Source organism: Arachis hypogaea, chromosome 10 (genome assembly GCF_003086295.3).
Source record: "Arachis hypogaea cultivar Tifrunner chromosome 10, arahy.Tifrunner.gnm2.J5K5, whole genome shotgun sequence".
In the NCBI taxonomy this organism is placed as follows: domain Eukaryota; kingdom Viridiplantae; phylum Streptophyta; class Magnoliopsida; order Fabales; family Fabaceae; genus Arachis; species Arachis hypogaea.
The window spans coordinates 110,820,853-110,847,850 of NC_092045.1; the positions used below are offsets into that span (position 1 = coordinate 110,820,853).

Here is a 26,998-nt window from a genome sequence, read left to right on the forward strand (position 1 = left end):
GTGGCGGTTCGAAACCGCCGGTAAAAACTGAACTAAATTCTAATACCTGTATATCGCGGTGGTTTAAAACTGCCGCTAAATTAGTTGCCGCAAAATACTGATACAGCGGCAGTTATACCAGCGGTTGTTGAAAACCGCCACGAAATCATCTCCCGGCGCCAATATCCATGGCGGTCTAATAAACCGCTGAAATTTGATTTTGCGGCGGTTTAAAACCGCCGCTAATAGAGAAAAAAACTGCCGCCATGTAACGCCTCTCTTGTAGTGGAAACTCAGGAGCAAAGTTGAAGCCTTAGAGAGAAATACAAGGTATGGGTGTGATACCTGGTAATAATAAGCGCCATTGTTACACTTTGGTTGTTATGTGACGAATGTTATTTATTTGATCGGTTTTGTTAGATAGACAATAATTTTTGTAAATAATGTGAACAATAGATTCTAAAATTGATTCAATAAAGTAAAAAATACTCTATCTTAAATTATCTCATAAACTTTAACATTAGGATAATTATCTGCACACCTAGTAAATTGAACGTCCAATTATTATTAACTGTACATGAATAAATCGAATTAAAAGAAATAATTATCCAATTAAAAACAATGAACATAATTATCTGCATACCTATTAAATTGAACATTCAATATATTTATTGTTTATATTATTTAGTATTCTCATTATTTACTTATATTTTTTCTTTATCGATAATGTTAGAGAAATAAAAAAAAGATAAATTTGTTTTATTTAATTAGCATTTATGTTAATTGATACGATAATTATTAGAACTAGAATTGGTACTGAAAAATGATTTTCTGCTGCATCTCTATTAATTTGGGATAGAATATATACATATACACGTATGAGCCTAACAAACTAATAAACCACTAATTAAACCTAACAGCAAAAGATTCCTTTTCAAATAATGCTAATTAATTAACTGCAGTAAATAAATAACAATTATAACAAGCACAAACAAAGCAAGATATCTACTAATAATAACTAATAAATACTAAATAAAATATATTTAGATTGTTTTTATTTTTTATTTTTTTGGTCCGTCAAACATTATTATGTGTTATGCCAATTGCCAAGTAATTAAGAATAGGGTTTTGCCTATTTAAAGCATGAAGAATGCTAAATGGCGAAGATTTCGAAATGATTTCAAACTCTTTAAAATTGGTTATGCTCGAAAATTTTGCAATTCATTTTTTTCTTTAATGGCACTTTTTTTTAACAAACATTTTTAAAACAAATGTTAGCAAAACCCTTAAATGTAAGAGCATGTTATGTAGTTATAAAAATAAAGATTTGACTAAGGATACTTGTAAATAGATGATTACTTGTCGTCAAAAAGAGTTACTCTTTTTGTTTTCATATAAAGGTATTCACTTTTAAAATTTTACTTTTCCACAAATAAGTGTTCAATTAATTAAGAAATCAAATATAATAAGTATTATTTTATCAATAAAGTTTAACATCCAATTTATTTAATCAATTAAGTCCAACTAAATTACTATAACCTAATTCATTTCTACGCACCACTACTTCTAACAAATTTTTGAGTTAATGCGCGAAAATATATAACTACATTCTCTTTCTTCTCTGTGTTCTCTTCATTCTTTATATTTTCTTCATCGTTGTCTTCTTCATCTCCTCCTTTTTCATCATTTTTCTCTTTCATTATCGTCATGGTTACTACCACCACTTCCATCTTCTTCTCTTTTTTTTCTCATTTAAATTTCTTCGATCTCCTCCTTCTTTTTTCTCCTCCACTTGCTCCTCCTTCTTTTTTCTCCTCCACTTGCTCCTCCTCCATTATCATTATTATCATCATCGTCATTTTTTTTTCTTATATGTATAATAGAAAAAAAAAGAAAGAAATAAAGAAAAAAGAAGAAAAAAATAGAGCATTAAAAAAATATTTTTGTCTTTTGTAGCAAAATTTTGGTATAAAATTTAAGAAATTTATATATTATTTTTAAAAAATTTCGGTGTATTTTTTTAATAAGTTCTGCATAATTCAAAACTCTTTCTCTTTCTCCTTTTCATCTTCTACTTCTTCTTCTTCTTTTTCATCATCATCATCTTCTTTTTTTATTCATCTTTTCCTTCTTATTTTACCTTCTCAAGTTTCTTCTTGTTTTACTCTATTAATAAGAACAAAAATAAAAAAAATCAAATAAAGAAGAAGAAACACATAATGTTGTAAAATTACTAGGAAGAGAATGAACCTATATTTATTCAACTAAAAAAAAAAGAAATAGAAAAAAATGTAGCATTAAAGAAGACATTTTTGTACCTTTGTAGCAAAATTTAGGTGTAAAAACTAAGAAATTTATGTGTTATTATTAAGGAATTTTGGTGTATTTTTATTCTGATAAGTTCTACATAATTCAAAACTCTTCCTCTTCCTCCTTCTCATCTTCTGATGCTTCTTCTTCTTCTTATTTTATTTTCTTATAATTCTTCTTGTTTTATTCTTTTAAGAGAAATAAAATTAAAAAAAAGAAGAAAATCAATGCTGCAAAATTACTAAAAAGAAAAGAAAGAAAAGAAAAAGCATGCATAACAACAATAAAAGCAATAAAAAATGACAATGGAGAGAAAACACGCGAAGAAGAAAGAGGAACGCGAAAAAAGAAGAATGAATGTGAAGAAGAAGGATGTATTTGCATTAGTGAAGCACACGAGTGTACATGCTAGGTGTAGTGGTTTTTGTTGGATTTGGACCAACTTAATTGAACTTAGTTGTCAAAAAGATTTGGATGTATATCGAGACTATTATGAGGAGTGCTAGGGGCCAGCAACTTTTGTGATTTGTAGCCATCAAGTAGCCATTAATAATGTTTTTAATGGTGTGAGATTTCATCTAATAGTGTGAGATTATTCATTTTTCTTTTACTAATTACATGCTGACCAAAATTTAATAAAGTTGTTGACCCTAGACTTTTCTTATTTTATTTACTCTAAATAATCTTAAAATTAAATAAGTGATGAGATATAATATATAAATGGATAAAGTAATTAAGGAGAGAATTACTACTATATTAATCTAAAGGATAATTTTGTAATTTTAATTTTAATTTTTATAACTCTAACACATTTTAATTATTTTCTTAACTTAAGTAAACGTTTAAAAATAGACACTACGTACTTATTTGAGAATGGAGAGAATATGTATAATGTTCTTTATTTGTTAACCATAAATTCATTGAAGACTTAAACCATTTTAATTATTTTTCAATATAAAAATAAATTACATAGTTTAGTAAATGTTCAAAAAATAAATATTAGCTAAATTTAAATTAAAGATAAAACTAAAATGTTTAGATTTTAGTTCATGACTGTACTAGAGGACTTGAAAAAGCAAAGTTGAATCAAGACCATAGACGTTTTAGTTCCTTGTTCTTTTTTTTTTTTTGGAGGAAATTAGACATTATAATCAAGTCTATAAATTAAAGCAATTTATACGACAAAAGTTTTTGAAGAGTTGGATAGATTATTATTTTCAGTCCAACTACACATCTAAATATTTTTGTATTTAAATTAATTAAGTAGGTCTAAATTTAATAAAAATTATTTTTATTACACATGCGATTTCAATAACGTTTCTTCGTCTTTATTTTCACGTTCTTTTTTTTTCTTGTTCGTTTTTCTCTTTCTTTGTCTTTGCATTCCTTATTCTTCTTCTTCACGTTCTTCCTTCTTCTTCTTCACTTTCTTCCTTCTTTTTTTCACATTACTTCTTCTTCGCGTGTGTTTTTCTCAATAGTCATTCTTTTATTGTTGCTGTTATTGTTGCTGTTATTGTTGCCATTTTTCTTTTTCTCCTTTTAATTGAAGTTTATTTGGATAAAAAAATGAACCGAATTTAGTTCAGATATAGTGAATACTTACAGTAGGATCAAGTGAACCTAACTCAATTTACAAATGAATCGAATTCATTTTAGATTTAAATAAAAAGTGATAAACATTTAATTAGCAAGAAAAACACATTTCATTTCATTTCTGCATGTAAATGAACTCAATTAAACTATAAAAGATCGATGAACCAAATTTCTTAACAAATAACAGATTTGGTGAATACTTAAAAGTAGTATCAAGTAAACCTAACTCAATTCACAAATGAACGAATTTCGGTTCAGATTTGAACAAAAAGTGATAAACATTCAATCAATAAAAAAGCAAATTTCAATTCATTTCTGCATGCAAATAAGCTCAATTAAACTAAAAGATGAACCAAATTTCTTAAAGAATAACAGATTTGGTAAATACTTAAAAGTAGTATCAAGTGAACCTAACTCAATTCACAAATAAACAGAATTCGGTTCAAATTTGAATAAAAAGTGATAAACATTAAAGCATATTTCAATTTATTTCTACATGCAAATGAACTCAATTAAACTAAGAGATGAACCAAATTTCTTAAGGAATAACAGATTTGGTGAATACTTAAAAGTAGTATCAAGTGAATCTAACTCAATTTATAAATGAACTGAATTTGATTCAGATTTAAACAAACAGCTAAAAAATTACTTAAAGAATAAAAAATTTGGTCAATACTTATCAGTAGTATCAAGTAAACCTCAATTAATAAACAAATGAACCTAAATAAACTAAAAAATAAATTAAAATTATTTAATGATAGCATCAGAGAAAATCAGAACTAATATAGATGTTAGTAAAATGTTGGTGTTATTGGTGATGACGACAACAAAAAAGGAAAAAAAAAGAAGAAGACGCAACGTTGGGGAAGAAGGAGGAAGAGGAAAAACTTGTGTAAGAAGAAGAAAGACGAGGAGGAGGAGAAGGAGAAAAAAAGAGAGAAAGAGAAAGAGAAAGAGAAGGAGGCAGGTAATTTAAAAAGTTGTTATAACAATTTAATTATATTTGGTTAAGTATTTTGTTTGGATATAGAGCTTTATTCTATTATTTTTTCCATATAAAATCAAATAAAAATTAAATCAGTTGATTTATATGAAAGTTAATTTTTTGGTCAAATAGTAGGTTGTTTCAAGGATCAATATTATCAATAAAAGAGAGTGTAGAATTTAATATCTCAACTACAAAATCATTAGTTTTAGCTAATATCAGCTAATTTTTTTTTAAATATCATGTTATTCTAAATTTTAAATTCTAATGATTAAAATCAAAATTTTAAATACTAAATTTTAAATTATAAATTCTAAATTTTAAACCATTATAATAATAAAATTTAAAACATCCAAAACGTAAGAACTAAAAGAATAATTTTATATAAAAAAAGAATTAATTAATATTGATAAACTAAAAGTTTATTATTCTATATATATTTATTTATTTCTCCCAATAAAAAAAGCACAAAAAAGCTAATTTTTTCTTAATTATAAAAAACTCATTAAACATGACGGTGGAATACATCAAATCAATTCTAGAGAAGCTTTTTGATATTCTTTTTAAAAATTTAAGCATTATTCTTAATTCAGGGGTTAACTTTTAAGATGAAGTTATATACATCCACCCAATTATAATAGCTAGGATTAATATAATGTGGACATAGTCAAACCTCAATTAGAAAAGGTTGATTATTGTACATGGAAAGTTAGATTGTTTTAAAACAAAAACAGCTCTATGAAAATTGAATGAATATGATAAATGGCTTATTAGCTATATAATCTTGAATGCATGAAGGAACTTGGCGGGAAATGATCTTGATTCATTGAGCCTGAGAGAGCTTCAGAATTTAGAGCATCAGCTTGAAGCATCTTTAAAGCGTATCAGAGTAAAAAAGGTGAACCTAAAAAAGAATGATTGATTTAACATTTTGAATGATGTCCATTGTCCAATTATTGACTTGTGATTTATATATTATTTTTATGCAGAACAATAATATGAAAGAATCCATCTCGTTGCTGCATAAAAAGGTAATAATGTACAATTGGGTGGATTATATGCCTAGAATAAATAAATTTGCAACAAAAACTTATATTATATATGTAAATTTTGTGTTATATAATAAATTTGTGTGTTATGTGAAAAAATTTATATACTATGTCAATAAGAAGAAACATAAAAAAAGAAAAAGAGTATGTGCGTACGTTGTGTGTGAGTGATTTTTATTAAATTTAAATTTATTTAATTAAATTTAATTATAAAAATATTTCTACGTGTAATATTATTAATATTTTAAGAACATTAATAAAATATTACAAATAAAAAGTTTAAGTAAAAAAATTATTTTTTTAAAGTTTTTATACATTAAAAAATAACAAAAAAAGTATTTTATTTTAATTTTTTTTATTTTTCATATTTATTTTTGTTTTATTATTTAAATTATGTGAAAATATAAAATTAGGATTAGTTAAATTCTAAAATTTAATTGATTTAAAAATGTATTTTTATCTAATTGAATAAAGTAAAATTATTTAAGATTTTTTATAAAATTAAATAAAAAATATTTTTTATTTTTATTTAATTAAAAAAATATTACAATAAAAATGGTGATATAATATATATTTTAAAAAAATTAAATACTAATGTAAAAAATAAATTTCACATAATTAATTATTATTTGTCTATATTTTAAATATATCGATATGTATAAATTTATCAACATAGCAAAGCAAACACCTATAAAGAGAGAAAATAATAATGTTTTTATTAAATTAATATATATCTAGTGTCCCCACTGTCACGGCCTTGGACACACTCCAACGCTAAGGCCACACTCCAACGCTACCATGCCGGCACTCGGATTTACTCAACCTCTTGAGCTAAGACCAAGTCAGCCTAACCCTCAATACTTAGCAAGAAAGCTAAGAACACAAGAGAACACAAGAGAAAGGAAGTTTTGGTGGAAAGAACACTTTATTGCTCAAGTGTTTGTTACAAATGATTCACACACCCACACTAACTCTTACCTCCTATTTATAGCCATCCACTTCCTCAATGGATGGTTAGGATTAAATCTAATCAATGGTCTAGATTAATCATCTAGAACCTTCTTTATAAATATATATCCTACTACTACTTTCTAAATACTTCTAGATTGTTCCATACAACTCTTCATACTTTTATATCAATCCACACTCTTCTAGAATATTCCATGATCTTCTAAAGTCTTCTAGAACCTTCTAGGGTATTCCGGGACCTTCTAGGACATTCTAGAACATTCCAGAACCATCTAAAGTATTCTCAAACACTCCAAAAAACTATACAAACACTGTTAAATCTAACCTTCTAAAATTTTCTGTGACATTCTCCCCCACCTAATGCGCAGACGTCCTCGTCGCGTTCTGTTCATGATAGTGCTCTAGGTGTTCTTGGAATTGCCACAGATCTTCGCGAGTTTCCCAGCTAGCTTCGGTTATCGGGAGCCCTTTCCACTTGATCAAGTATTGGATACTTGGTGGCACCCCTCTTCGTCGCACGATGCGATTAGTTAAGATCTCTTCGATTTCTTTATCAAATGATCTAATTACCACAGGCGGAGCACGACTCGAATCACCTCTACTTGGTTCATCTTGGTTTTCGTGGCATTCTCTCACTAATTTTCTTCTTGGATTTTTCCATTTAGGAATGTATAGTCTTCTCCCTTTTGTGTAGAGAAGGTCGTTTTCTAACCAAAATCTTTTGGTCTTACCTTCTCTAGCCAACTCCACCAACTTCTTGGCTAATGGATCGTGATGCAACCCTTCCTTGATGGTATGCACAATATCTCCTTCAACCATAGAAATGGCCGCCAACTCAGCCTTGCGACTCAGCGTATCTGTTACCACATTAGTCTTGCCTGACTTGTATTCGAATTCGAAATCAAACTCAGCCAAGAAGTCTTGCCACCTAGCTTGTTTGGGGCTTAACTTCTTTTGAGTTTGGAAGTAGCTTGTAGCCACATTGTCTGTCTTGACGATGAAGTGTGAACCAAGCAAATAGTGACGCCAAGTTCTCAGACAATGCACCACCGTGGTCATCTCCTTCTCTTGGACAGTGTATCGCCTCTCTGTATCATTCAACTTGCGACTCTCAAAGGCAATAGAATGTCCTTCTTGCATCAGAACTCCTCCAATAGCGTAGTCAGAAGCATCAGTGTGGACTTCAAACACCTTTGAGTAGTCGGGTAGTGCTAGTACTGGTCCTTCTGTGATAGCAGCCTTCAACTCATCAAAAGCCTTTTGACACTCCTTTGACCATTCCCAAGAGTGGTTCTTCTTGAGAAGATCAGTTAATGGTGCAGCCTTGGCGGAGTATCCCTTGATAAACCTCCGATAGTAATTAGCCAACCCAAGGAATGACCTCAATTCGGATACCTTGTTTGGAGGTTCCCACTCTTTGATAGCCTTCACTTTTCCTTGATCCATGCAGAGAGTTCCATCTTTAATGATGTGTCCCAAGAAGTGGACTTCGTCCCTTGCAAAGGAACACTTTTCCTTCTTCACATATAGGTTATTCTCTCGCAAGATCTTGAACACGGTTCGTAAGTGTTCTACATGTTCCTCCAAAGTATTGCTATAGACAACAATGTCATCCAAGTAGACCACTACAAACCGATCAAGGTAAGGTCGAAAAATCTCGTTCATCAAGGTAGCCAAAAGGCATCACCAACCACTCATACGATCCATACCTCGTGACACACGTGGTCTTAGGTTCATCACCATCGGCAATTCTCACTTGGTGATATCCTGACCTCAAATCTAGCTTTGAGAACCACTTAGCTCTACCAAGTTGATCAAACAAATCGGCTATCAAAGGAATGGGGTATTTGTTCTTGATGGTTACCTTGTTAAGTGCTCGATAGTCGATGCATAGCCTCAATGAACCATCATGCTTCTTTTGGAATAAGACTGGTGCGCCATAAGGTGCCTTCGATGGACGGATGAACCCAGCATCTAGCAAATCCTTGAGTTGCTTCTTCAACTCCTCGAGTTCTAGCGGTGCCATTCTATACGGTGATGAGGCGGGCGGCTTTGCTCCTAACTCTAATTCAATCTTGTGGTCCACCTTCCTCCTAGGTGGTAGTTGTTTTGGCAACTCGGAAGGCATCACATCCTTATTTTCTTCAAGGACTTCCTTGATTTTGGGAGGAACGTCTTCTCTTTCAGATGTTGACTCCTCTTGTAATAGAGCCAAATATGTAATCTCTCCCTTCTTGAACCCTTTCTTGAGTTGCATAGCAGAGAGTATCGGTGGTCCTCCAACTTTAGATACTGTAGGGACCATGCATGGAGACCCTTTCTCCATGACACATACTACGTCGTAGTATGGCATAGGTATTATATTTGCTTTCCTTTGCAAATCGAGTCCGATGACTATTTTAAAATCGTCCATGGGTGCTACTGAGAAATCCACAAGGCCCTTCCAAGAACCAAGAGTCATCTCAACCCCTTTTGCTACTCCCTTAAGGGGTTCACCCTTGGTATTCACGGGTTTGAACCAGCCATTTTTTCCGGTGATCTTCAACCCAAGCCTCTTTGCTTCATCAGGCGTGATGAAGTTGTGTGTAGCACCAGTGTCGATCATAGCCATGACGGGTTTTTCATTGATAAAGGCTTTGACATACATCAAGCCTTTCTTTTCTGCAGTGCTTGCCTCTTTGGCCTTCACAGCATTTATGTGTTGGATAGATCCAACACACTCAATTACTTGAGTTTGAGCTTCTCGTTCCTCAGCGATAGATGCCAAAGTCCCTAGCTTGGGACAATCCTTCATTTGGTGTGGTCCCTTGCACACGAAGCATCCTCCTTTGGGCACGAAAGCCTTCTTCTTTTCTTCGTACTCTTTCTTTGAAGAGTATTTTCCTTCCTTCTTGGTTGAGAAACTCTTCCCCTTGTCTCCCCTACCTTTAGCAAAACTAGGCTTGGAGGAAGACTTAGGTTTAGAGTCTCCCCTATGATACTCGGTGAGTGATTCGGCCACCACGATGGCCTCATCGACATCCTTAACATTCCTTCTTTGTAGTTCTTGCTTTGCCCAAGGTTGGAGTCCATCAATGAAGAAGAACAATGAATCCTCTGATGCTAAGTTGGGGATTTGAAGCGTGAGAGTAGTAAACTCCTTTACGTAGTCGCTAATCGTACTCTTGTGCTTCAACTCCCTCAACTTCTTCCTTGCTTCATAAACCACATTCTCAGGGAAGAATTGTCTTTTCAATTCCCTTTTGAAATCTTCCCATGTGACTATGTTGCAAGTACCTTTTTCCATATCTACGCACTTTCTCCTCCACCACAAAGTAGCATTATCAGAAAGGTAGAGAGTTGCAGTGCGTACCTTTATTGCTTCTTCGACCACCCCTTGGCCTTCGAAGTACCTTTTCATTTGCCATAGGAAGTTCTCCACCTCACGAGCGTCCCTTACGCCCTTGAACTCCTTTGCCTTGGGAAGATCAATCTTTGTTGTCTCCCTTATAATGGTTGGTCGAGATTTTGCCTCCTCGAACCAAATTCGAACTTCCTCAAATAGTTTTAAGGAATTCTCAAGCTTCTCTTCAATTTGGAGCATGCTTTCTTTGAAAGCATCTAATTCTCCCAACACGTGAGCCTCGAGGGTTTCCTTGTCATGTTCTATCATTTGGAAGCGCTTATCCATAGAGGATAGAACATTTTCTAACATAGAAACTCTCTCTTCTAGGAAGTTAGAGTCCTTACCTCTAGGCTCACTTGAAGAACGGACCTTCTTACCTCCCCATTGAGAAGGAATAGCATCCCTTCCCCTTTGAGACTCAACATGCTCCATGGTGATATTAGAAGCCATTCCCACAAACCACTTGTGCTCCCTCTCGAACCTTGCTCTGATACCAAGTTGTCACGGCCTTGGACACACTCCAACGCTACCGTGCCGGCACTCGGACTTACTCAACCTCTTGAGTTAAGACCAAGTCAGCCTAACCCTCAATACTTAGCAAGAAAGCTAAGAACACAAGAGAACACAAGAGAAAGGAAGCTTTGGTGGAAAGAACACTTTATTGCTCAAGTGTTTGTTACAAATGATTCACACACCCACACTAACTCTTACCTCCTATTTATAGCCATCCACTTCCTCAATGGATGGTTAGGATTAAATCTAATCAATGGTCTAGATTAATCATCTAGAACCTTCTTTATAAATATCTATCCTACTACTACTTTCTAAATACTTCTAGATTGTTCCATACAACTCTTCATACTTTTATATCAATCCACACTCTTCTAGAATATTCCATGATCTTCTAAAGTCTTCTAGAACCTTCTAGGGTATTCCGGGACCTTCTAGGACATTCTAGAACATTCCAGAACCATCTAGAGTATTCTCAAACACTCCAAAAAATTATACAAACACTGTTAAATCTAACCTTCTAAAATTTTCTGTGACACCACTCTCAAGATTGCATATATATCATGTGGCAGGCAAAGGCATTGCAGGAACGCAAAAGCACGTTAACAAAAGAGGTACATAGAAGTTAGAACTCAATCCTTTTATTATAGACAATGCAAGAAAGGAATGTAAAATTAATTTGTGTTTTAATTTCTTATTATATTCATGGATAGATTAAAGATAAGAAGACAGTGGTGGTTGAAGGTCCAGAGTGCTGGGTAGAACAAACCCTAATGCAATCTCCCCAAAGATCACTTTCTGCTTTAACACTCGGGTATTTATTCTCTTCGTACAATAATGCTAGAATAAAAAAAAATTGTCAAAAAATTAATAAAAATAAAATAAAATAAAATAAATTCAGATTATTTTTGATTAATTTTTTATCAAATATTTCTGTTTTTAGTCATTGTCCTTATTTTTTTCTGGGATGAGTCTGAAATAATAAAAGAGACTACTATGACATGGTTGCGCATTTTTGGATATATACATGTTTATATATTCAGTTTCGTTTGGTAAAGGTTTTTGGAAAGTTATTTGTGTTTTTCAAGAGTATAAATTTTTTATTTTACGTTTGATAAATAAAAAGATTATGTGTTTATATTTGTAGTTTTTAAAAAATAATTTTTTAAAAACATCTAAAATAAAACTTTTGAAAGATAATTTGTGCTTATCAAAATTAAAAAAAATCTAATATAATTTCATATATTAATTAATATTTAAAATTAATTTTTATATTAATATTTATTTTAATATTTTTAAGTTTTAAAAATTATTTTATTAAAAATATTTATTATTGTATGTACTCATTAAAAATTATTTTTAATTTAATTTATCAAATATAGGTACTATAACTTTTAAAAAACTATATTTTAAAAATTAATTTTTACAAATTATTTTTAAAAGATAAAACCTTTACCAACTAAGCCTTAATACTTTGATACTTGAGAAAAGTTAAAGTTTGCAAAAATAGCTCTAGCTAGTTTGGTATATACTCTTTTTCTACCCGAAATCCTTGCTGCTAGATTCTGTTGCTTGATATCTAGATTGAAAAATGTTATCTCTTACAAATATATATGTCCAGCAAAGAAAGTTATATCTTCTTTTGGCCATATAGTTAGCAAACTGGTGAAGAGAAGTAGTTTAAGAGTTCAACCGTACTTCTTTTTACATTAAGATGTCATAACAAAACTTGGCTTGATTGGATAAAATTTTTTAAAGTGGTGCTTGTATTAACATCTTATTTTGTGTTTAGTAAAAGAAATTTTTTTTTATGTATTTATATTCGTAACTTTTAAATTTATATATAGTTTAATTTATTTTTAATGTGTATTTTGTATATTAATATATCACTATAATAAAAATTATTTTTAATTGTAAATTTTTAATAGCAATAACATACCACTATATATATATATATATACACTACAAGAAAATAGAGTTATTTTGACATTTTATTTTTTAACACCATAATTAAATGTCAAAATTAATATATATTTTTGATAAATATCACAAATGTCAAACTTTCTATATTTTCTTGACGAGAAATTTGACCGTAGAAAATTACTCCTCAATTTTGACACTCATTTGTTTTCAATCTACTCTACTATTTTTTTTCTTTGGGCTCTGTTAATTTTGACATCACACTGCTCTCAGTTCAGGATTATACTACTCATTCTTTATCTTCAAAATCTCAATTTATTCTTTAGTTTCAAGATCACATCTCATTCTTTGTTAAAATTTTTTGTTGAGAATATTTTATAGTCAATAAGTGTCAAAATAAATAGTATTTTTGACAATTAATAAGTATCACAGAAAATATGTTCTCAAAATTTTCTAACAAATTATTTTTGACAGCCAATATTTATCAAAATAAGATTTAAATTTTTTTCACAATCGCTTATATGTTAAAAATACTATTTTTGACAAAACTTTTATTAACATATTTTCATAGTTAAAATAGTGTCAAAATTTATTTTTTTGACAAATTTTAATTTTCTTTTACACATTATAACCCTAAAAAATAATCTATATTATTGTAGTGATATATATATATATATATATATAATTTATGTTTTTGTGATAATTATATAGTTGTCATTATTATTATATGTTATAGTGAAAATTATATATTTTTTACGACTATTAAAAAAATATTTATCAGCAATTATATAATTATCGCTAAAATTTTTTAGCAATAAAATATAAAACAACTAATATTTAATTGATGATAACTATATTAGAGACTATTTTTATTTGCACTAAAAATAAAATAAATAGTTGCTAAATATAATTTTTGTAGTAATTCATATTCTAATAATATTGATAATTAATTTTAGTAACTAATTCTAGTGTAACATTAAATATGATTGAAATATTATAGCGGACAAAAGTCCAATTGTGATTATATCTTATATATGATTCATTCATTGTTATATATATATATATATATATATATATATATATATATATGTCAGATTATAGATAAGATGCATGAAAATGGTATAAAGAAAGAAAATCAATGGAGGAGGAAGCGGCTGAAGCTCAAACGACTCAAACTATCTCCATCTCTCTACTCTTCTATCATCATCATTTTGCCTCACAAATCAGTGGCATGTTAATATATATATATATATATATATATATATATATATATATATATATATATATATATATATATATATATATATATGTGAGTAAAAATTCAGGTGCAGTTAAATTTACGTAAAATTAATAATTGAGAGCTGTTAAATAATTTAACTGATTTGACTAAAATTTTATCTAACGGTTCTTAATTATAAACTTTATATAAAGTTGACTGCACCTAAATTTCTACCTAAATTTCTACCTTATTTGTTCTATGTGCTGAACACATCCACTATGTAAAAAACAAAAGATGAAATAAAAGTATTAATTGCTACCTTTAAGTTTAATTTAACACTACTTGCTAAATCTTTTGTATAGGAACTGTCCTAGTAAAAGTACTAGAGTGAACACTTAGTTTGGTTTCCGTTCATTCACACCAACAATAAGATGATTTAGAAAGAAAAAAAAGATACCATGACTTCTGACTTTACTACTTTAAAACATTATGATTTTTCTATTAAAATGTCTATTAAATACCAATAGATATTAATTTGTGACAGTTTTTATTTATATTTTGTGTGTAAGAGTTTTAAATCACTGCAATCAATTAATTAATTTATTTTTAAGAATTTTCTTCGCTGATAGTAGTTTAATAGAGAAAAACTACCACTAGAAAAAGAATAAACGCAATACCTTTAAAGAAAAAAAAAGTGAGACGAAAATATGCGAAAAAAATAGTGATTTTAGTTTTGATGTTAATCATAGTTATCAGAAGTTATTATGAGGAGGACAAGAGAGCAGAGATAATAATAATTGACGTAAAAATTATTATAGTGATAACTAATTTTTTTTTTTTGTATAAAATTTTATAGAAATTTTAAATTAAATCATCACAGAAAAAATTTCTGTTAATATTTGATCTGATAAACCTTTTAATGGATTGCATTATCTTAAATTAATAATGTTAAAGACTGGATTATCTCTTTATTTGTTAAATGATTTGTGTAAATAGATAAAGACCAAATTCGGTTATCTCTTAAAATATTATTATAATTTATAAGTAGACTGCTAAATATGAAAAAAAAAATTACTGAAATCAAATAATAATATAAATTTAGAAGAGTCGAATCTCTTCGCGAGCATCTAAAAATAAAGATTTGTCTCTACGAACAGTCATATATGTTAGGATTTGGTTGAATTAGTCCCACATTGCTTAGGATAGCAAATGGAGTGGGTGGCCTAGGCTATAAATATGAGGCTAAGTTCTCCATTTGTTTTTGCACTAGTCAGAAACACTTTAAGCTTGTATCTGATTTTTCTTTTCCTCTGTACTCTTTGATTAGAGAGTGTTGTGAGGTGTAGTTAGATATTTGCTTTGAGAGAGTGTGGGTGTACTGGGGTGCCGGTGTTAGAGAGAAAGAAGTCTATGTGTTGTAACAATTTTCACATAGTGATATTCTCTGGTTGTCATTTGACAACGGTCGTGGTTTTTTCTCCGGTAATTGGAGTTTCCACGTTAAGTTCTTGTGTTGTGATTGTGTCTATTTTATTTCTCTGTCAAAGGTGTTTTCTCAAGGGGGAATGGTGTTTTATTCCCAACAAGTGGTATCAGAGCTTCGGTTCGGTGGGATTTATTCTTAGTATGCTCTGTGGTTGCAGCCTAGTCTGACCTTCCATATCAGAAAAGAATTTTGTCCTGTGGCTTAAGGTTAATCTTTGGTTGCTGTTGTTGTTGCTGGAAGGCAGTGTGACACTGTGAGAGTGCAGTTTGGAAAGGTTCTGGCTAAGGAAAGACCTGGTATTTAAGTGTGTCCATTGTGACCCACCTCTCTTTCCTGAGGACCCTTCCTAGTGCACGGTCTACAGTTGAGTTATACTATTCCAGTATACGGTTGCAACAATGTCAGGATATTCAAGTGCTGTGAAGCTTGAAATAGAGAAATTTGATGGAAGAATCAATTTTGGCTTGTGGCAAATACAAGTCAAGGATGTGTTGATACAATCAGGTTTGCACAAGGCGTTGAAGACAAGAAGTATCCTCATGGTATTACCGCACTGCCATGGATAAGGATAAGTTGTGGCAATCGGGTCCACAATTGCACACGGGCATTGGTTGGCGTTGAGATGCAAGGTGTGTGGCGGAGTTAGGTCGATGGCTGAAGAACTTCCAGGAAAAGCCAATTTGGAAGTTGCACCATGAATTTTCAGCAAGGTTTCGATCTGTACCAAGGCGAAATGTTTGGAGTGGTCTAATTCCAAGTGAGTATACTTTCATGGTGGAGTATGATAGTTCTCTGAACTATGATTGTCGGTATAGACAATGACAGCAAAGAATTGTCGGTGTTGACAATGGAAGCTGAAGATGTGTGACTATTTCAATCAAGGTGGAGATTGTTAGGATTTGGTTGAATTAGTCCCACATTGCTTAGGATAGCAAATGGAGTGGGTGGCCTAGGCTATAAATATGAGGCTAAGTTCTCCATTTGTTTTTGCACCAGTCAGAAACACTTTAAGCTTGTATCTGATTTTTCTTTTCCTCTGTACTCTTTGATTAGAGTGTGTTGTGAGGTGTAGTTAGATATTTGCTTTGAGAGAGTGTGAGTGTACTGGGGTGCCGGTGTTAGAGAGAAAGAAGTCTATGTGTTGTAATAATTTTCACATAGTGATATTCTCTGGTTGTCATTTGACAACGGTCGTGGTTTTTTCTCCGATAATTGGAATTTCCACGTTAAGTTCTTGTGTTGTAATTGTGTCTATTTTATTTCTCTGTCAAAGGTGTTTTCTCAAGGGAGAATGGTGTCTTATTCCCAACAATATATTCATACAATATTTTTTTTCTCAATTACAATTGAAAAAAATGTTTGCCGGTGATTGTCACCTTTTGGTTTTTCAATTAGCTAAAATATGGGGTGCAACATCAAATTAGTGTCAGATAAGTTTTGCTATGGATAAACTAATTTGTGAAAAACCTTTTAATATATCTTGGTTCTTGACTTCTTAGAATATCATACAAATTAATTTCTAACAAAATAAAGAAACGATTTAGTCTCTTATTTTTAAATTTTAGGTAATTTAATTCATAAAATATTGAAAACTAATTTCTCACTTTAAAAATATTAAGAATTAATTTATTCTTTTATTTTTTTAATTTATTCTTTTATTTAAAAACTAATTTATCTAACAATTTTTTTTCAATACTAAACTGGAGGTGGCAAAACGGGTTGAACCCGTCGAGCTGTTCCGCTAAACCCGCTATTAGCGGGTCGGGTTAGGATTTGGATCCCGCCAAATTTAAAAACCCGCTAAACCCGCACCACCAAATTTGCGGATTTTGGCAGGCGCGGGGCGAGTTGGTCTGCCGGGCCGAAGATTTTTATTTTTATTTTTTATTAAATAAAAGAATGACTACTATTATAAAATTAATAATTATAGAATTTCTACACACTTTTTTTTTTCATTTTTTGTTTTTATTCTTCTTTTAGTTATTAACTTTATTTATTTTATTTTACAATTTTGTATATATGCTCAAATTATGTGACTTATTTTTTAAAATAAAGATAATTCTATTGAAAAATATTATTTTGAACAATTTTATTGAAGTTAAAAATTTTAAAAAAATAGTAAAAAGATATATTATAATTTGACTATTTTTTATTTGTATTTATTTTTTAATTATTATTTTTTTGTTAATTTTAATAATTTTTTTTAAAAAGGGTCAAGTGGACTAACCCGCCGACCTGCCAATCCGCGAGGCGGGCTAATATTTTGAACCCATTTTAGTTAAGCAGGGCGGACCGATCCGCCCTGTTTATGGGGCGGGCCTAGGCGGGGTGGGACAGGTTGGGACGGGCCGGCCCGTTTTGCCACCCCAAAAAAGAAAAAGAACACCCTTACACACCTTCTAGGTTTAAAAAAGAGAGATCAATTAATATTAAATTTATAATTTTTATCATATTTAAATTTTAATATTTTAACTTAAAAATAATTAAACTTTTATTTTTTACTTAATAGCCACTTATCTTCCTTTGAATTCACATTTATTAGTGTAAATAATAAACTTTTTAATTTATTTCTTTATTACAAGCGATATCTCAAATTGGTCCCTAATAATTTTATATCCAACAAGTTATTGATACCTAATTTTTTAGAATATTAGATAAATTAATTCCTAATAAAATAAGAAAATAAATTAGTCTTTAGTAAGTTAAAAATAACAGACTAATCTATTGAAATTTTTAAAATATCATAGACTAATTTGTCAAAGTTTTCTTAATTAAGAACTAATTTGTCTATAGAAAATTGTTAGAGATCAATTTAGAGTACCACTCATTATTATATCATATATTCTTTTAATTTTATTTTTCTATATTTTTTTTATCCCATAATTACCCTTAACTCTCTTCAAATTCCTCACACGTGTTCTGGAAATGAAAAATATTGAACCAAAAAATACTAAAATAGTAAATTCCTTAAATAACCGTTTTCTTTAAGGAATTTAAGCCTAGTACACTAACAGTCAAATTGAAATTCGTTCTTCTACATGAGCATAACAATTCATAATTAGAAATCCTTATTGTACTGCACAGAACATAGCTTCCATCTGATGAAACTGCAGTTTTCTTCTTTACTTCAAGTGTTTAGGCCAAGTGGGAATACTTTAAATATGAAAACAAGTTGGATGACAATGAACTCACAACAATGGTTAATAAAAAAAAATTTCATACTTACTATACATGACAAGCACTTAAATCAGCAGTATATTCACAATGTTTATATATATATTCTTCCTTTTCTCTCTTCTGTTGCTGGCTTCATCCACAAGACATACTTTCTAGTCAAGAGTATGTCGTTTCATCGAATACCATCACCTAAACCAATACATAAAAAGCCAAGCATATGACTATTAATCTTTGATTCAATAACTTCAAATTGAGATGCTGTATTTAGCTTATTTAGTGAAAAGTAAAGGAAAAACATTCAAACTCTTGCTTCTCAAGTCATGTTCAAATTAGACATATTCAGAGAGACAAGACATATTACAAGTTCCACATCTCTCAAAGATAAGGTCTTTAGATAGTTTAAAAGTGCGATGTATCTCTCACCCCATGAGCTATCTTTTGGTGTTGAGTTAGGCCCATTTAATCTCAATTCTAGTAAGACACAATGAAACTCTAAAAATTCCATATTATTGTCAACCTTACAATTTTCTATGAGGATAAAAAGAAAATCATATTCACCATGTGCATATTTTTACACTCTGTTTCTTTTTTATATGTCATTGTGAAAATTTAGAACACAAATGGATATCAAGGTATCTGGATATTCAAATACTTGATATCTAATGATGTATCAAATTTTCATAGTAACATTCAAAAAGGGAAAGAAGGAGTAATACTTCAACACTTCAACCAAGACAACGATCTAACAATCATACTGAGAGCATAAATATAAATAAATACATACACAGCTCAAATAATAAGAATCATACTAAAGCAGCAATAACTCAGGCAGGTTAGCCCAAACTCTTTCTAGCATCCAATGAACCAAATAAATTGAGCGGCACACGAGCAAACATTGACAGTTAGTACACACAACAGATATGCAGAGTCCAAACTGCAATATGCTGTTTATGCAATTGTTTGTTTCAGTAGACATCATCATAAGAGCTAACACTAGTCCCCAGAAAATTATTTTTAAAAAAATGAGAAAAAAATAAATAGTACAGTTGTACCAACATACTAAAATTGCAATGCCAGAGTCGAATATTTTGTCATAACCTCAAGACTCAAGTTTCACGTAAATTGCAAAAGGGTTCTTATGGTTTATGTTTTTCATCACACCTAAGATACAAATTCAGTAAGAAAGAATTCAGAGAAAACTCATTAGTAATAGTAGTAGTAGTGTTACCTTTCCACAAACTGGACAGTTGTCACTTCTCTCCATCCACTCATAAATGCAACCGAGATGAAAATGGTGAGAGCATTTTGTCATTATCTTCGGATTCTCGGTAGTGTATTCTGTAAGAAAAAAATGATGGTAGGAACATTAGAATCTTAAAAGATCCTACTCTCTTAACAGTGTGTTTCCCAGAAACAACCACCATTTAATACCAGCTATAATAACAGTTTCATAATGACCATTCAGAATCTAAATCCCTATACAAAAGCTGCACTCTAACTTCTAAAGCAATGGCACAATGCTGGTTCAACATTAGTGGAGTATTGTTTTCTAAGTTCTACGTAAACTAGCGAAACCAGAGATGTATTATATGAAATATATACAAATAAAGGTTTAAAATGTTTGATCTTGATCTCCATTAAACACTTATGTGACAAGTTGAATGCTGACTTGACAACGACATGACAGGTTGAATGTTAACATGTCTTATCCAGCAACGTCTATGTATAACCAGCCATGTCAACATTCAACCTACCATATTAGCATTCACTACTGAGAGGGGCCAAAAGCCAAACATTTTCAATTTTTGCCAAACATTTTCAATTTTTTAAGGGCCAAGAAAATAAACCGGAGGGACCAAAATAAATAAACAAATAAAAAGTACATATTTTACGAGAACTAAAACTTTATTTAAACCATAAATAAATAAACCTGGTAAACCTGGCCAATAATTCTTGCAAGATTGAGTCGCAATCACCAGGGGATATTTTGATGTAAATTGATATTATTAAGGATGAAAAAAATTGTCAACCTTCAAGGCAAGTCGGACAGACATCCTCCTCTTCTGATGATGCATAGACAAGGCCAACTCCAGTTGCATATTTTGCTGATGAAACTCTTAGTGAGGACTTCGAACGGTATTCTTTTGACCCGTCTTCACAGGCACAGTCATTCCATTTGTCTCCTGAATTCAGAGATTCTGTATCAACGTCTGTATTACTTCTTAAAGGCTCTGTTTCCTCATTCGAATGACTTGAACCCTTCTCACGCCTTGAAACTAGCCCATCACGTGCGCGGAAAAACCTCGAATCCGCATCATATGGTAATGGCCTTGGAGGAGAACGGTACATGTCCGATAGAGAATTATCAAGTGATGCTGCAGAGGTCATGGATGCAGCCCCCTGAATGGATGAAGGAGCTGAATGAACTTCCCCTCTGCGGAATATTGATGCATACTGAAATTCGATGAACACAGCAAAACAATTGTATCATATTACTACATACAACTCATCGATTTCAACAGTCAATCCCATGAAACTTGATTCAAGCTAAAATATATTCTTCAAGTTGCAGTCAAGCAAATATTGATCTATAAGGAAGTCATCTTAGTCAAACAATCCTTCTTATTGTCCATAATTGGGAATTATAAATTGGTCATACTTAATAGGTAATTAGGACAAATAAGTAACCATGAGAAATTTGCATGGCAAACTTTCCTCCCAAAATTGGCTTGAAGATTACTTTCAAATACACAGACATTTCTTCACATATTCATATATAGAATAAATTCCCATACATATAAACAAGAAAATGGAAGCAATCCCCAACATATTTAAAGAAGAATAGTACATGAACCATATTTAGAGTCAAATAATACACAGAACTAGAACACTAAAGAAGAAAATAGAAGCAATCCAATACATAGAACTAATTTCAAGGTTTATATTACAAAGAATGGGAACAAAACAGAAAATGTGGTGTGCAACAATACTAACAACAGCCAGATACAAGCACCTGAGACAAAGCAATAAGTCATGACTCATGAAGAGAACTATCAAATTTAAATATGGCCATAACACATTACATGATGCAAAGCATTGCCCTTCCATAAAAGAGAAGGGGAAAGTAGGAAACAGAACCGGGTACGATAGAGAAGAAAGGATTTAGAGCCATACCACGTTCAAAAGGTTCTGTATCAAGCAACTGAGACAGACGCAGTTCCTATATACAGAACTATTTGGATTTACATAATCTTCAAAATCATCAAAACTCAGACAGCAACAAACAGAACCCATAGTTCGAGGTTCCCAACGTCTTTATTTAGCCTAAATTATCCGTGTCACACTCTTCAACTAATCAACAAAAAATAGATGAAGCTACATGAAAATTTTTTGAAATGGAGCCTCCAACAACACCACACTAGCTATGCTTCAAAGGAAAGAGGATTCTGAGCTTGGAGAATATTCAATCACTCTGCAATGTGGATAAGCAATGTTCCTCTCCCAAACCTGGAAAACACACCAAAATTACATTTAAGTTTAAGAAAACAATTCCAAGAAAATGAGAATGCTTAGGATCTGTGAGCTGTCATTCATAAAACTATTTAACCAGTTAAAATAACCAGGCTTTGTTGCTCAAAAAGGGGGAAATAAATTCTAATCATACTTCAATAAGGCAAAAAAATCTTGAGCACATTTGATGCACAGAAACAAGTTGTGTACAATACATGATAGTGATCACAATTGAATAATTAAATATTCGATTATTCATGCTCATGTACATGCTTGATTCTGAAGTGGTGATCTATAACTTGTTGATTAGTTTATTGAAATGCACACAAATACAATTGTGCACACAAGAATCAATCAATGCAGTAATTAAGTCAAGCAACATACAGGATCAAGTGATCAACTAAAAAGTAAAAACTCGAAAGTGTAATAAAAAATAAATTGAAAACTAGTATATTTAATAAATATCACAAATTTGATCATTTAGAGCGCAAATTGTTTTCATTTTTTCACTCTTTTTCTATGCACCGACAACTTCATCAGCGCAGTGTTACTATAAATTTTTAGGGAAAAAAAAAGGAACAAAAATGTTCTTTACTTCAATGTTAAGCTATAATGATGCACCAACCAACACAAAGATCATTCTTTTGCTTTCAGAACGAACAACTATGATCACTATTCTAGAACATTTAAAAATCAAAACCATAAAAAAGAAATAAAAAATTTAATGCTAAAAAGGAACAAAAGAAAAGGTGGTAAAATTATATCCAACTTCTCCATGCATTGCCGAAAAATCACATCAAAATTTATCATCAAAGGAAAAACAGTCAACCCAGAAACGCAATTGAATTGGCAAAAAAGGGGGACGACCCACTCCTGATTATGAACGAGAACGGCGATCAGAACAATCACAACACAAATCGAAAGAAGAAAATCGAACTGGATATAAGAGAATACAAGTAAATGTTGAATTTTTATTAAAAAGAGTAGCTGAGACAGAAAGAGGAACCTGAAACGCTGAAGAAATTGAGTGGAGTAAAAGGATGATTGTGAAATGATGAAGAAAGGTGAGTGTATATGTGCGGGAATTTAGGGATTTAGGGGGGCGAGAATCGCAAAGGAACTTGGCGAAATTGAAGGTAAAACTCACTCCTTCACTCGCCTGCTGCGTTGGTTTCTGTGATGGAGTGGAGTTAGTAATGGTGGACGAATATAACACCCAAATTTTTTATTATTATTATTATTATTATTATTATTATTATTATAAAATACATTAACTATCATTAATATATAGAATTAGTTTGGTAAAATTTTTATTTTTTTAAAATAATTTATAAAAGTTAATTTTTAAAAGATGATTTTTTAAAAATGGTACGTTTGATAAACTAAATAAAAAATAGTTTTTAATAAATATAAACAATATCAATTGTATTTAATAAAATAATTTTTAAAATTTTAAAATACTATAATAAATATAAATATAAGTATTAAATTTAAAAATTAGTTAATATATGACCAAAAATATTTTGATCGCTGCAAACACAAGGCACATAATCTTTTTATTTATTAAATATAAAATGAAGAGCTTGAATTTTTAAAAAGTATAAACACTTCTTTAAAAAATTTTAACAAATTAAGCCATAATATATCAAATTATTTAATAATTTTTAACTGTTAATTTTTATATAAAAATATTTTCATACAAATAATTACTATTAGATTATATTTATTATATATAATATATTAATATCTACTTCTATATATATTATATTTATAAGAACCAAACGAAGATTTTTTAGTTATAATATAAATATTTATTATCTTTACTAATTTTACATTTACTATTATTAGTTATATTTAATTTATGTAAAAGTGAATTGACAGATATAATGTGTCTATTAATGTTTATATATAACAAAATTATTGTCAAAAGTCGAATCTAATTTCGTTAATATTTTATAGATTACTGAGCTATATTTCATTTTTTTCAAATGTTATATAAAATTAAAAAATCACCCATTAGTCTATTCACTGAACAATTGATCACCAAAACGACATATTGGTCTATTTATTTGACTACACCAAAGTTGTTGGGTTTGCGTTTTAAAATAATAATAATGATAGCTCATTTGCTAAGCTATGGTATGGAATTTTGTTTTGGAATTGATCTGATGTTAATTGAATTAATTTAAATTGGTTTGATTCATATATTCAAATATAAATACTCAATTTTGTTATTGTCATTTCTTCAACTTTTCATTGTTTTTCAATTATATTATGCGTCATTTTTTCTGGTTTTATTTATTCTAATAAAAGTTTCTCTAATATTAGAATTAAATTTTTAAAAATTATTTAGATACATCTAAACTAAATTAAATCTATTTGTAAGTCCATTTAAATTTGACTCGTTAATAAATTAATAAGTCAAGTTCATAATTTATGGTTTAATTTAAATTTAAATAAATTCAATTAGTTGTCCCGTAAACTTATTCGATTATAAATTATTTATTATAATTATTTATATTAAGAGTTAATAGTCAAAATCGTTTTTGAAAGATATTTTGATCTCTATTTTGATTTTCGAAAAATAAAATTAATCAAATTACCCCCCAAAAAATAACCAAATTACGTTCGTCCTTCCGTCATCTCCTTTGTTGAATTGACTAACGTTCGCTGACATGTCTCGCTAACTGCCAACGTGACAGACGCCAAATAGTACCCTTTTGTTACTAATAAGATAAGTATCTTAGTATAATTCAAATCAGTCCCTAAATAGATGAACCTTAATCCTAAATTCAACATAAATAAGTTGCCGTCAACACTTAGATGGCCATATACTTGGGCAGAATTTGAAATTGTTGGTTCGCTGAAAGGATGGAGATAGGAAATGGAGGTCGTTGTGGTGGGTCGTCGTATCTATCGCACGACAGTCATGGTTCTAGTGCTTCAATGCGAGCGAGGAGGAAAACTTATGACGAATTATGTTTCTATGAATTGAAGACTATAATTAAAAAATATAGAACAGCAGAGAATCTAGATAGATTGTTCTATGCATGTTTAAGGTACCGAGTGAGTGGTGTTGAAAAATTTTTTTTTTTCATTTTGTTCTCTATTATTAGATATTTTTTATTTTTTGTTTTATGCTTTTAAAAATTACAGAAGGACCGTCACTGCAATTATTTTAAGTGGGTTGATGATAATGATTATCAACGAGTGGCTGAAAATGGTACAAAAAAAGATACAAAAAATGATTTAGAGGTTATAAGTGTATAATGAATGGAGATAGTGGCATGGAGCTTGAACAGCTTAAAAACTGAAATTAGAGCTTTGAAATTGCTAATGATTTTTATGTTTGTAGTAGTTGTAATTAGTGTGATACTTTATTATTTGATATGTACTTTCAAGTAAATCCAATTCTGTTATTTAGTGGATTGGCATTGTATGCAAGAATGTAATAAAATATAACGATGTATTGAATTGCATGGCTTGAATGAGAGTAGTTGTTTAAAATTGGTTGTTTAAGATTAAGTCCAAACTTTTTATTATTAACATTGCTAAATATTGCAAACAAGTTACTGCCACTGTCACTATAAGACATATTAAGCCATAAACAAACTAAGCAATCAAACTAAGTAATTTTAGCATTGTCTTGCCATTAAAGGCTAATTGTCACATTGTCTTAAGAAATAAATGCCACAGAAAATTTATAAGGATTTCATGACGTCACAAACCTAAAAAGTAGGCTACAAAAAAAAAAAGCATATATAATTTTTAAAGTACAAATAACCACAATATTTAATATGGTACTTCATTTGTCCTGTACAGAAAACAAAAAGTAGTCTCGTACAAAAAACAGTCAACCATAAAACATTTTTAACTAATCAAATTTTTTCTCATTTTTTCTTTTACTAGTAAGTAATTTATGAGCATAATCCCATACCAACCCATATTGTGCTATCTCATCACCCTCCACAACTTTTTCTAGTAGCTTTCAAAATCCTAGTAATGCATGTATTATGCAAATAAACATTACACTTTGTTACAAACCAATTGTAAACCTCTCGATACTTCATAGTTGGATGCTTTCTAAATTTAGGTACTAATTTACTAAGTGTCCAAGTTTAGATGACAACTCTATTTTTTCTCCTTTTTAGGCAAATATAACTATCAACTAGAGTTTTAATTTGCCAAGACACGTCTTGTTTGTTACATGCACAATACACTACCCATGGACAATCGTCTGTCTTACAAACAGCTCTGACCCTAATTTTATCGTTCGTTATAAATAAAATATTTCTACCCCACTGAATTGTATAGTCCATATTAACTTGCATAAAATTAGTTTTTGACTTAAATACCATACTAACTTCAAATTTCAGATTTTTAAACTTGGTCTGTTCACTAAACTGAGGATACACAGTTGGTGATTCCTCATTAGAGTCTAACTCTTTACCAAAATTCTCTAAATGCCATGAGTCTGCATCTAAGACACCATCAAGATCATCATCATCAGCATCTGCTAAGAAAAATTCAAACCATAAATTATACTAAACATTTGCTAAATCAATCAACACATCAATAACCATAATGATATAAACATATCAAAATTAGAACTTTGTTCATCTTCAAAACTCTCATAACTAGAGTCATCAGTGTCTGTTTCTTTATCTTCTAATCTGGATTTTGGAGGCCTATGCTTCTCTCTGATCTCAGATTTGTTTTTTCTTGCAGTCCTATAAAGATTGTCGCCTAGAATTTTTGAAAGGCTTATACAATTCATCTTTAACACTCTCATATAAGTCATAAAAGTCACTGTCATCTTCCTGAATGGAAACTTATATCTTTCAGATTTTGTGAGTGTACATTCACTGCTATTTCTTTTGTTCTTATTACCTTGTGAGTTATT

General features: G+C 30.4%; 2 protein-coding genes across 2 annotated transcripts; one reads left to right on the forward strand and one right to left on the reverse strand.

Annotated features, from left to right (window-relative positions):
• Positions 1 to 167: 167 nt before the first annotated feature.
• LOC112717955 (agamous-like MADS-box protein AGL8) lies at positions 168 to 13,934 on the forward strand. Its single transcript, XM_072204316.1, has 7 exons — positions 168 to 173; positions 266 to 309; positions 5,669 to 5,768; positions 5,860 to 5,901; positions 11,356 to 11,397; positions 11,497 to 11,597; positions 13,798 to 13,934. The coding sequence occupies exons 1-7, from the start codon at positions 168 to 170 to the stop codon at positions 13,802 to 13,804; spliced, it is 342 nt and encodes a 113-aa protein (XP_072060417.1). The 3' UTR covers positions 13,805 to 13,934.
• Positions 13,935 to 18,507: 4,573 nt separating this feature from the next.
• On the reverse strand, positions 18,508 to 23,313 carry LOC112716554 (E3 ubiquitin-protein ligase At3g02290). The gene is made up of 5 exons (XM_025768475.2): positions 23,102 to 23,313; positions 21,760 to 22,092; positions 20,616 to 21,039; positions 19,814 to 19,923; positions 18,508 to 18,774 (listed from the first exon to the last, which is right to left on the reverse strand). The coding sequence occupies exons 2-5, from the start codon at positions 21,877 to 21,879 to the stop codon at positions 18,742 to 18,744; spliced, it is 687 nt and encodes a 228-aa protein (XP_025624260.1). The 5' UTR covers positions 21,880 to 22,092; positions 23,102 to 23,313; the 3' UTR covers positions 18,508 to 18,741.
• Between the last annotated feature and the right edge of the window lie 3,685 nt (positions 23,314 to 26,998).

Excerpts from the sequence above, each read along its gene's own strand:
- LOC112717955 (XM_072204316.1), top strand. Across the intron at positions 310-5,668 it reads GCCTTAGAGAGAAATACAAG|GAACTTGGCGGGAAATGATC; the intron begins GTATGGGTGTGA and ends GAATGCATGAAG. Across the intron at positions 5,769-5,859 it reads AGCGTATCAGAGTAAAAAAG|AACAATAATATGAAAGAATC; the intron begins GTGAACCTAAAA and ends ATTTTTATGCAG.
- LOC112716554 (XM_025768475.2), bottom strand. The coding sequence starts at position 21,879 with ATGGGTTCTGTTTGTTGCTGTCTGAGTTTTGATGATTTTGAAGATTAT. Across the intron at positions 19,924-20,615 it reads CTGTCCGACTTGCCTTGAAG|AATACACTACCGAGAATCCG; the intron begins GTTGACAATTTT and ends TTTTTCTTACAG. Across the intron at positions 18,775-19,813 it reads ACTGTCCAGTTTGTGGAAAG|GTGATGGTATTCGATGAAAC; the intron begins GTAACACTACTA and ends GTATTGGTTTAG.